Source organism: Chiloscyllium plagiosum, unplaced genomic scaffold (genome assembly GCF_037043375.1).
Source record: "Chiloscyllium plagiosum isolate Xiang-an unplaced genomic scaffold, Cpla_swu_hap1 HiC_scaffold_21, whole genome shotgun sequence".
Lineage (NCBI taxonomy): Eukaryota > Metazoa > Chordata > Chondrichthyes > Orectolobiformes > Hemiscylliidae > Chiloscyllium > Chiloscyllium plagiosum.
The window spans coordinates 16,922,626-16,935,338 of NW_028270159.1; the positions used below are offsets into that span (position 1 = coordinate 16,922,626).

Genomic DNA, 12,713 nt, shown 5'->3' on the forward strand with positions numbered 1-12,713 from the left:
CACCAACACAGTAAAGTCTTGCATCAAGAATTTAGGTAGCTAGGCTGGAGACGGTAGAGCAGTACCTCTCAAGGCTGCAATCTCTGGATTATTCCGAGGGTCATGTACAGCTTGCACAGAAATAGAAGAGGATGATAAATGTATGTGGAGTGCAGGAGCTGGTGCAGGAAGGATGGTTTCAGATTCCTCGATCACTGGAAGTGTTTATGGGGAAGTCAGGACTATACAAACAAGATGGCTTGTCCTTGAACCAGAAAGGGACCAAAATCCCGAAGAGTGGATTTTTTAGAGCTGTTGGGTGGAGGGGGAGGGGACACTGTGTTCATAAAATAGGGACCCTGCATACTTTAATAGAGGAACCAAGCCACAGGGAGTTCAGATATGTTGAATCTCAAGGAAGGAAGGCAAGGTTGGACAGCCACTACTTTAATATTAGGAGTACATAGAACATTACAGTGCAGTGCAGGCCCTTCAGCTCTCTATGTTGCGCTGACCTGTCATACCAATCTGAAGCCCATCGAGCCTACAATATTCCATGTACATCCATTTGCTTGTCCAATGACGACTTAAACGTACTTAAAGTTGGCGAATCTACTACCGTTGCAGGCAATGCATTTCTTTTCTCTGTAAAGAAACTACCTCTGACATCTGTCCTATATCTATCACCCCTCAATTTAAAGCTATGCCCCCTCGTGCTCGCTGTCACCATACTTGAAAAAAGGCTCTCTCTGTCCACCCTATCTAACCCTCTGATTATCTTATATGCCTCTATTAAGTCACCTCTCAACCTTCTTCTCTCAAACGAAAACAGCCTCAAGTCCCTCAGCCTTTCCTCACAAGACCTTCCCTCCATACCAGGCAACATCCTAGTAAATCTCTTCTACCCCCTTTCCAAAGCTTCCACATCCTCCTTATAATGCGGTGACCAGAACCGTACACAATATTACAAGTGCAACCGCACCAGAGCTTTGTACAGCTGTAGCATAACCTCGTGGTTCTGGAACTCGATCCCTCTATTAATAAAAGCTAAAACACTGTATGCCTTCTTGACAACCCTGTCAACCTGGGTGGCAACTTTCAAAGATCTGTGTACCTGGACACAGAGATCTCTCTGCTCATCTACACTACCAAGAATCTTACCATTAGCCCAGTACTTTGCATTCCGGTCATTCCAACCAAAGTGAATCACCTCACATTTGACCGCATTAAACTCCATTTGCCACCTCTCAGCCCAGTTCTGCAGCTTATCTATGTCTCTCTTAACCTACTACATCCTTCGTCATTATCCACAACTCCAATCTTAGTTTTGTCTGCAAATTTACTAACCTACCCTCTACGCCCTCATCCAGGTCGTTTATAAAAATGATGAACAGCAGTGGACCCAACGCCGAACCTTGCGGTACACCACGAGTAACTCGACATTCCCCATCAACCACCACCCTCTGTCTTCTCTCAGCAAGCGAATTACTGATCCAAGCTGCTACATCTCCCTCAATCCCATTCCTCCGCATTTTATACAATAGCCTACTGTGAGGGAACCTTATTGAACGCCTTGCTGAAATCCATATACACCACATCAACCGGTTTACTCTCATCTACCTGTTTGGTCACCTTCTCAAAGAACTCAATAAGGTTTGAGAGGCACGACCTACCTTTCATAAAACCGTGCTGACTATCCCTAATCAAATTATTCTTTTCTAGATGATTATAAATCCTCTCTCTTATAACCTTTTCCAACACTACCAACAACTGAAGTAAGGCTCACTGGTTTATAATTACCAGAGTTATCTCTACTCTCCTTCATTTTTAAAATATTTTTATTAAGAAAAAATAGATTTTTAACTATTACAACAAATACAAACCAATGCAATTCAAAACAGTACAAAAATAGTACAAAACTAAACCCAAATAATAAAAGAAATCCCCCAACCCACCCTCCTATACGAATGTATAAACATATATAGAGAAGTATAAAATTAAAAAAAAAAACCTAAACTAGCTATTTAACTAACTAAATAAATACCTAACAACAAACAAATAAATAGTAATAACAGCCCAGCCAAACAAAACACTCATACATTCACAATTCCTCCTCCCTGGATATTGGACTCATGAAACACAATCGGTACGGCTATATAAAAGCCCTTGTTAGTGTGGCAGATAAATCTGTGTCCAAGTATTTCAAAAACGGTTGCCATATCTTGTAAAAATTCTCTGTTTTGTGTTGTACCATATTTGTGAGAAAATCCAGGGGAATATGCTCCATAACAATCTTCCGCCAACCCAACAGGCCTGGGGGGTTTTCTGATATCCAACCTAGCAAGATATTCTTCCTTGCACAGAATGTAAGAATATTGAAAAGTTTTGCCTTATGTGAGTCTGCAGGAAATACAATAGGTAGGCCCAAAAGGAGCGAAATAGGATCCTTCTCCACCCCTAAAATCCTCTCCATTGCACCCACCACAGCGCTCCAATATGTTTGAAGCCTGTCACAAGACCAAAGACAATGGGTAAGAGTACCCGTACAGACCTTGCACTTGGGGCATGCTGAAGATAGCCCTGGTTTAAATTTTGACAAACGGTCTGGGGCTAAGTGGACCCTGTGGAGAATCTTCAACTGTAAAGCATGGGTCCTATTACAAATTGATATCGTCCTTGCATTCTCCCAAATATCCTCCCATGCCTCTGAAGAAACTTCAACACCCAGCTCTCTTTCCCATATCTTGCAGAGTCGATCAGACTCAGCTGAGATGGCACCCCCCAGTTGGTGATAGAGTACTGACAGAGTGTACTCTTAGCACCCCTCTTTCTATGTCAGATTTGTAGAGATCAGTCAAAAGTGTAGTCCTTTTTTGAATAAAATCCCTAATTTGAAAAAAACGAAAGAGGTCTCTATTAAGTAACTCTTACTTCCGTACTAACTGATCGAAGGACATCATTACATCTCCCTCAAATAAATCACCCATGCAAAATATACCCCTAGTTGCCCAATGTTTAATTCCTGAATCTATCATACCTGGTTGAAAACCCGGCATACCTACTAAAAGTGCAAACAAAGATGTTTTGCCAATATTATCTTTCCTCTACCGAATTGCCCTCCATGCTTTAATAGTATTGATGACTATTGGGTTATGGCAATATTCCCTAACTGTCCTCACCTTGTCCAAAAACAGCAAACTGGTAAGGGGGCACCTTGCCTGGGAGACTTCGATATCTAGCCATATTGAAAGAGGGTCCCCACAAACCCAATCACTTACGTAGGTCAAAAGCGAGCTTAATTGGTAATTTTTAATGTCCGGAAGGTCTACTCCCCCCAATCTGTGAGGCAACTGCAGTTTGACTAATTTAATGAGGGGCCGTTTACGGTGCCAGATAAAGGTGCTGAACCAACTGTTCAGTCTCCTGAGTGTTTGTTTATTGAAAATCAGGGAGAGCATCCGTATAGGGTATAGCAAATGAGGGAGAATATTCATCTTAATAAGCGCTATCCGACCCAACCATGAGACTGGAAGTGCCTCCCATCTTTGGAGATCTTGTTTAATTTTTTCAAATAATTGAGTAAAATTAGCTTTGAACAGCCAATCCAGAACTGGAGTAATGAATATGCCCAAATACACAAAACCCCCCTGTGACCACCTAAATGGGAATTTATAGTCACTCTCAAGAGCCAACTCTTTTGCAAGACTACCCACAGGCATAGCCTCTGATTTAGCAAAATTAATCTTATACCCTGAAAAAGCACCAAAAGCGTAAATGCATTGTATCAGGCAAGGTACTGAGACTGCTGGATTTATCAAGAAAATTAGATCATCTGCATACAGCGAGATCTTATGTAATTTTGACCCCACTTCTGGAGCTGATATATTGAGATCCCCACAAACGGCCTCTGCCAATGGTTCAATCACCAACGTAAAAAGTAATGGTGAAAGGGGACAGCCCTGCCGGCTGCCCCTAGAAATATTAAAATTGCTTGATCGTACCCCGTTGGTAATGACCGCAGCGAGAGGTACACTGTAGAGAATCTTTACCCATCATATGAAAACTTCGCCTAGACCAAACCGGTCTAGAGTATAGAAAAGGTACAGCCACTCAACTTGGTCAAATGCCTTCTCTGCATCTAAAGAAATCACCAATCCCTGTATTGACTGCTGTTGGCATGCTTGAATTACGTTAAGCAGCCTCCTAACGTTATTGGAGGATCTGCGACCCTTTATGAAGCCCGTCTGATCCTCTTTAATAATGGAAGGTAACACAGTCTCCAGCCTTAAAGCAAGAGCCTTAGAGAGGATCTTAAAGTCCACATTTAAGAGCGAGATGGGCCTGTATGAAGTACAGTCTTCCAGATCCTTCCCTTTAAGGGATAAGTGAAATATTGGCCTCTCGCAGAGATGGTGGGAGACAAACATGACTGTATGAATCATTAAACATATTCAGCATCGGGCCTGACAGTATACTTATAAATTCCTTATAGAATTCACTGGAAAGTCCATCAGGACCGGGCGCCTTCCCACTCTGAAGCTGCCTCACAGCTTCCTGCACTTCTTGCTCTGATAATGGGGCATTGAGAAAGGACTGTTGTTCGGGAGTCACACCTGGGAGCTTCAGATCTCTAAAAACCTCCCGTATGTGTCTTTAACACATTCCAACAATTTAAATGAGAGATTTTTCCTTACCAATATAGCCACTCCCCTACTTCTGGTATTAAATGATGAAAAATAAACTCGGTCAAAGCCATTCTGCTGTAATTTCAGATGCTCCTTGTCATCCAAATGTGTCTCCTGTAACAAAGCAATATCCACCTTCTCCTTTCTAAGACTCAAGAGTACCTTCTTCCTCTTAATTGGCGAGTGACTTCCCTTGATATTCCAGGTACACCATTTAATCAAATCATTAGCCATAATCTTCTGCAATTTCATTTAAATTCCAGACAGGAGGAGCCCGAACCACAAATTGCTGAGTCTTAGTGTCGCATGGTCCACCAAATATAAAAACGACATAAACTAAAACCACTACATTTAACAAACATACAAAATTATTAAAAATAAAAAACAAAAACCAGAAAATAAACCAACATATAAAGCACCAATAGCGCTGAGTAGGGGAACTCACCCCCTGCCCGGAGGGGGCAACTACCCGTCCCGAACTGCCCATAAATAGGCATCGAACCATCTCAACCACCTTCACTTCTCCCAGCTAGAGCTGCATTGCAAGCACAAGCTAAAAAGAATAAACACCCCATAGAATATCAATATGAATAAAAAACCATTCTTTTATACAAAAAGAGGGAGAATAAATACCCCACCCATCCTTTTGTATATCTTAACTTAGAAATTTAAAATGTACATCTTAACCACTGCCAGACATAGTTTGAACCAAATTATCAATAGAGGAAAAAAAAGGGAAAAACAAAGCTCCAACTGGATTTCCTCCATTTCTTTTACAGAATGATAAACGCATACCCAAGCAACAATATTTATACATACTACAATTGTTTAAATTAAGTTAGTTTGTCCACAAAATCTCTTGCCTTCTCCGATATGTCAAAGAAATGCATGGATCCATCGAAGGTGATCCGAAGCACTGCCGGATATCTCAGGGAGTACTGAATCCCAAGCTCCTTCAATCTTCTCTTGACACCATCATACGATTTTAGTTTCTGGATCACCGCCGCTGAAAAGTCCTGAAAAAACATGATCTTAGACCCCTCATAAATTAGGGCCTTTGGATCCTTCCCCTGGAGTCTGGAAGCCTCCATGACTCTCTCCTTATCCCAGTAATGATGGAACCGCACCAGGAAAGGACGAGGGCGTTGACCCAGGCCTGACCTCCGTGCTGCGACCCGGTGAGCCCTCTCTACCTTCAATCCTCTCATGCTAGTCTCCAAGTCAAGGAATTTCGGAAGTCAATCTTCAACAAATTCCGCAGGCCGCTCACCTTTCTTACCCTCAGGCAGACCGATGAACCAAATGATTTTTCTCCTGCCCGTTTTCAAGATCATCCAGTTGGTCACGCAAATTACGAACCTGCGTCTTCAGGGCTTGGATCTCTTCCTTGAATGAACTGGCATCAGCTTCCACCACTGTGACCCTGTGCTCCACCTCATCCGTCCTCTTCTCCAGGTCTCCCAGCTGCTGCTCATGCTTCTGCAGTATGAGAGAGACTGGAGCCAGCTTCTCTTCAATCTGTTTCCCCAACATCTCGCGAGATTTCGATAGCTGGTTCACCAGGTCCTGGAGAGTAATTGGCTCCGAGGCTACTGCAGGCCCGGCCTCAGATGCTCTTCCTCCCTTTTTAGGCATTTCTGGACAGCTGAAAATACAGGTAAGTCAATTTTTAAATGTTTCTTGGGGCTCCACAATCTTTCCAATGCCCCAAGAAATCCTGATGACCTGAGTTGGGTGGGTTAAAGGACCGTCCTGCTCCTGCTGCGATGCGAAGCTCTGCAGTGTGATCTTCTCAGATCGCCGCCTTCTTAGATCCCTCTACTCCCCTTCTTGAAAAGGGGAACTACATTTGCTATCCACCAGTCTTCTGGCACTATTCCTGTAGACAATGACGATTTAAAGATCAATGCCAAAGGCTCGGCAATCTCCACCCTGGCTTCCCAGAGGACCCTAGGATAAATCCCATCCGGCCCAGGGGACTTATCTATTTTCACACTCTGCAGGATTTCTAATACTTCTTCCTTGTGAACCTCAATCACACCTAGTCTAGTAGCCTGTATCTCAGTAATCTCCTGACAACATTGTCGTTTTCTAGAGTGAATACTGTTGAAAATTGTTCATTTAGTGCTTCCCCCATCTCCTCTAACCACACACAACTTCCCACTACTATTCTCGATTGGCCCTTATCTTACTTTCCAAGAATTAAGTCAGATAAATTAAGTACATGGGTTAAAATGTGCAAGTACAATATCATTGTAATCACAGATGTGTGGCTCACTATTCAACATTCTGGGGTTTAGGATCTTCAGGCAGGATAGTGGAAAAGTGAAAAACAGGACGTGGTGTCACACTATTAATAAAGATATAGTTACTGACATAAGGAAAGATGATGGCTTGGAAGGGCCTTAAGAGTACAGCTCAAGTATGAAAAGGTGGCAGACACTCTTGGGGTTATAGATCCCCAAACAAATAAACTTCAGCTGGCAGTAGAGGCACAGCTATATAGACAATTCACTGAGGTGCTTAAAAACAATTGAGTAACTTATTAGAGGATTTTAACTTCTCCAACATTAATTGAGGTAGTCATTTTGTGAAGGGTTCAGAGAAATAGATTTCTTAAAACATATTCAGGAGAGCTTTTTAAATAAAAATACAGAAGGTTATTCAAGAGATGGTGTAGTGCCAAACTTAATTTTGTGGATTGGTGGTTGAGGTGGCAGTGGGATAGCATTTTTGCTATAACACTGTACATTAAGTTTGTTATGGAAAAGGAAAAAGATAGCTCGAGGAAAAAAAAAGTGTTTTGGAAACGGGGACAGTAAATTTTATTAAAAAACGCAGGATCTGGTCAAAGTAGATTGGGATCAGCTATATCTGGGTAAATCTAAAGCAATACTAGATGCAATATTTTAAGTAAACTAAGATGACCAATGAGCTGTTCAGACTTCAGCTGACCTAATTTAAGCCTTCACAGAGAGGGCACAGAGTTGCGGCTCTTACTTCCCAGAAATGAATATAAAGACAGACATAACCTCTCAGAATTGTTATGATGCAAGCAGCCATTCAGCACATTATGGCTGCACTGGTTCTACAAACAAGCATTATGAACTAGTGCTAATCCCTTGCTTAATACCCCTCCCACACCTTGCACACTATTTCTATCCGAATGATCATCTAATGTCCCAACTGGATCTACCACCACCATAGTTGCAGACAGCGCATTCCATACTCTAACTATTCGTCGTGAGACTTTTTTTCTTCCAGTCTACTCTATCCAGCCTACTCACGACTTAGAAAATCCTGTTTCAAATCCCTTTCAGCCTTCTTGTCTGCAAGGAAAACAGTGACAACTTCTTCAATCTATCCTTGTAACTGAAATTTCTCATTTCTGGAACCATTGTGTTGAATCACTTCTGTACTCTGTTCACAATGTGGCATCCACAACTGTACACCATACTCCAGCTGAGGTCTAACAAGTCTCATACTACAAATGATCCAAAAGCAAGCAGAGTACATTATTGAAAAATTGAAAACAAAGAGAAAAGGTTGGAAATGAACATGTCAGTCACTACCCTTCAAGAGAAAAAAGGCAGATTACTATGTTCTCAATGACTGCAATTCACACATTCTAATGGACGTTCAGCTATTTAATTAAACATTCAGTCTCCATTCAAACAACAGTGCTGCAGATATTTTGAAATCAACCTGTTCAGAGAGGTTATTAAATACTGCTACAGCAGGTGGAACTTGAACCCAGACTCACTGGCTCAGATGCAGGGACACTAACACTGCACCAAAACAGCCCTACAACACTGGTGCAAACTACTCTGCTGCACAGAGACAGCTGTTCAACAGAAAATGTGAGAAAAATTGGACATCTAGGTTATAGGATTACTTACTTGTATACATTTTGTTGGGGGTGATGGTCTAGTGATATAATCTCTAGACTTTTAATGTTCTGGGAATCCAAGTCCAAACCCTGCCATGGCAAATGGTGAAATTTGAATTCAATAAAAATCTGGAATTAGGACTTCAATGATGACCATGAAACCACTGTAAATTGTCAGAAAAAACCCATCCAGTTTACTAACATCCGTTAGGGAAGGAAACTGCCATCCTTAACCTACATGTAACTTCAGACCCACAACAATGTGGTTGACAATTAATTACCATTAATAGGTCATCCATGTAATTAGGGATGGATCTCCTAGCTGGCCTTGCCCACATCTTGAGTGAATTAAAAACCCTACTGTATTATTGATTTCTTCTCTTATTTATGTATGATGCTACTATATGTTTGCAGTGTACTGGGCAAAATACAAAGTTACTATATATAAAATCAAACAGAGAATGGAATTTTCACACAATCATAGAATCCCTATAGTGCAGATAGAAGCCATTTGGCCCTTTGAGTCTGCACCAACCCTCCGACAAGCATCCCATCCAAACTCACCACCCCAACCCTATCCCCATAACCTCACATTTACGATGGCTAATCCACCTAGCCTACACATCTTTGGATTGTGGGAGGAAACCAGAGCATCCGACAGAAACCCACACAAATATGGGGAGAACATACAAACTCCACACACAATCGCCCAAGGCTGGAATCAATCAGGTCCCTGGCACTACTGGGAGGCAGTAGTGATAACCACTGTGCCACCCTATTTTGTTTTGGTGGTATGTACTGTTTGAACCAAGTACAGCTCTTGCCAAATCAGTCATAGTTCAGAATTACACTGCATGTGCACAGCTCCAGGGAAGATGAATAAGACACTCAGAGGAAACCATGGCAGAGAAAACAGGAACCATCAAGACACCGAATGCTGAAACTTAATGTATTGGCATTCAAAGTCAACTTGGAGATCCCTTTGCAGCCAACTTTCTACAGAATCTTGTGACTTTGCATCCAAACCATACTAAAGAACAGCAGTAGTTGTTCCATAACAAACAAATATCCAGTTATTTTACTAGTTAAGGAGCCCGCATACCGATTTCTGGTTCCTGCATAAAGGTATGCCTAACCTGTTTATAATGCATAATGTTAAATCTCAAAACTGATTAGATTTTTGTTACCAATGGCATTAAAGGGACTGGAAACAAAATGGAATTAGGTTACAGATTAGCCGGAGGTCTGAATGACCTACTGCTGTACTTAATAACTCCTAGTGTGGCATACTGCCAAATTTTGCCTCCTAATGTTCCCATGAAAGATATTGGGATATTTTGCTTTGTTAAAGGCACTATAAAAACAAATTTTGTTATTTTATTACAAGCAAATCCTTTACCTTTAAACTTTAACTAAATATCAGCTCCTGGAGTTATAATGGTTAGGTGGCAAACTTTAGTCGAGTGTCCTTTAAAAACTTACTTATCACACATCATGTAAAGAATTACAGTAGCTGTTTCAAATGCTAGAGAGCTGTACAGAGTGTAGTATTATAGCTGACAAAGTTTAACCAAGGCACGATTATTGCTTATTGAAACTCAAAGCTACAGTGCTATAGACAACTGTGAAAAAATATTTTTGATAATTTCAAAAGTTTATTGTTTTATGACAACACATGTATTAACACAGCAACAGATGTTAGCATTGTTATCTTACAGGAAATGAGAGATCAGCTCCATTGCAGATAAATATTGCTCTGCTGGGAACTAATATTAGAGGAATGAAAATCAACAAATTAGTCCAGCACCAGTGCTTCAGTGTAAACACATTTTGTGCTAAAGGATACATTACCTCCTGTTTCAGCGTTAACCTAGCAACAATCTCTTCATGATCAATGAGTGATAATTCATCTGCTACATCACTTTGATCCAAATCTGGTGAATTTGGAGTTTCTCCTCGTCTAGAAAGAAGACAATACAAATATAAAACTTTGAACTTTTGATATTTTTCAACTAATAAGTCATTTTCAATTAGTTGCATTGAGTTAGCGTTTGTAATTAGTGGGTGAAAACAAGTCAGTCGAGTACCTTCTCAAGCAATGCACAAGTAGACTGTAAACAAAGAAGGACTGTAAACTAAGCTCTAGGTTTCAACATTTTCAATTGCAACAAAGAGGAGAGGGGAAATAGTATGGTTTCATTGCCGTTTTTAAAAATTAAATCCTAAATGTCATACAACTACCATTGTTTCAATTCATAGTTTTCTGTTCAGTTTTATTCCACTGGATTCTCTTCTCAAAATGTACCACTCTCATCTACTGGCTGCTCCCCCTAGCTCCTTGAACAGACAGCTCTCAGCCCCCAACTCTCCCAGTGCTCCCAATTTCAGTCTCTTCTAACTCATTCAATCCCAGCAACAGCATTAAGACAAGTGTGATCAAAGTCACTGATGTTCACTCCTCCAACAGACACATTTGTCTCTCCATATCCATTCTGCAGCAATCCTAGCAGACAATCACACTATAATCTTCATTTTTTTTTTTTTGCTGAGATCTGTCTTCATTATATTTCTCTAAGGCTTCCTTCACAGATTCTCAGAATTGGTACAGTGCAGAAGGCCATTTAGCCAAACAAATATGCATCAACTCTCTAAAATGAGCACCATACTGCTTTTTTTCCCCTCACACCTCTGAACATTGTTGCTATCCTGAATACTTTGGTTGAACCTGCTTCTACCATACTTTTACTCCAGGCCAAAAGTCTTTTTCCTCACACTTCATTTCCTTCTTTTGCAAATAACTTTAAATTTGTATCCTCTCAGTCTCTATTCTTTTACGAGTGGGAATAGCTTCTCTGTGTACTTTATCCAGACCTTCCTGATTTAAAAAACTTTAGTCAAATCTTATCTTTGTTTTCCTTGGAGTGAAGAAAACTAACAGTCTCAACTTTGAGCATCTATCCTCATAACCGAAACTCCCCCCTCACAAAGAACCATTCTCATAGATGTCTTCCACACTCACTGTAATTCAAAAAGAATGCAAATTATTGTGTACACAATATTCCAGCTGAGATCTAATTAATATTTTATTCAAGTTCAGCATAACCTCCTTGCTCTTGCACTCTATGCATTTATTAATAAAAAGCTGAAGAAATTGCCCTAAAATAAAAAAGGCTGGAAATCATAGCAGGTTAGGCCACATCCATGGAGTGAGAGCAAGCTAATGTTGAGTCGAGATGACTGTTCAGAGTGTAGCTCTGATGAAGAGTCATCTAGACTCCATGTAAGCTTGCTTTCTCTCCATGGGTGCTGGCTGACCCACTGATTTCTAGCTTTTTTTGCTTTCAATATAGATTCTAGCATCACCATCAATTTGCTCCTACCTAGGAAACTGTATGCTTTACTAACTGCTCTCATCGCTTGGCCTGACAGCTTTAATGGCTTATACAGATATATTCCTGCACACCCTTTAGAGTAATGCTGTTCATTTCTAAACTGTCTCTTCATGTTCTTGCTAGCAAAATGTATGACCTCACACTTCTCCATATCGCACTTTCATTTGGCACCTATCTGCCCACCATCTGGCCCAATGTTCTTATAACTGTGGCTTCCAAAGCCTGCATAGAACTTTCAGCTGTTTAAGCCCTACTTTCCAAAGCTCTCTATATATATCTCACCATCTCTTTTTCATGTTTGTTTTTGTTTCATACATGTAAATATACATGTCAACATGAAATCAACTTCACTTCACACTGAATTTTAAACTTGAAGCTAACATCTTGAAATATATTACTTACAATGTGAAGTAAATAGCAAAATTTAATAGTTTTAGAATTAGAAGGCAGATTCCAATGGACTTTTCTGTGAGCAAATCACCAACAGAATGAAAACATCTTTTATTCATAAAAATTCAACAAAACTCCTTCATGTCAAAAATGCCTATTACAGTATTAGGACCAAAATTTTTTGTGCACACAAGTGACAGCAGATAATCAAACGTGAGTATTATAACTCAGAATGAATTTAGTTCAAAGTTATTTTTTGATAACTTTTCAATCCTCACTTGATATAGGCAAGATATTAGAGGATTGGTGGTTTGCAACATTGTACTATTATCCAAAAAAAGGTGCAAGAGATAGTTCAATTAATTATACCAGTCTGAC

General features: G+C 40.4%; 1 protein-coding gene across 9 annotated transcripts in view; it reads right to left on the bottom strand.

Moving 5' to 3' along the window:
- The window catches only part of rapgef1b (Rap guanine nucleotide exchange factor (GEF) 1b), a 249,885-nt gene that overhangs the window by 35,359 nt on the left and 201,813 nt on the right, over positions 1–12,713 (bottom strand). For all 9 annotated transcript variants that reach the window (XM_087998349.1, XM_087998343.1, XM_087998342.1 and 6 more), the window contains one exon: positions 10,405–10,513. In XM_087998349.1, the coding sequence (XP_087854475.1) occupies positions 10,405–10,513 (109 nt within the window). The remainder of the gene's footprint in view (positions 1–10,404; positions 10,514–12,713) is intronic.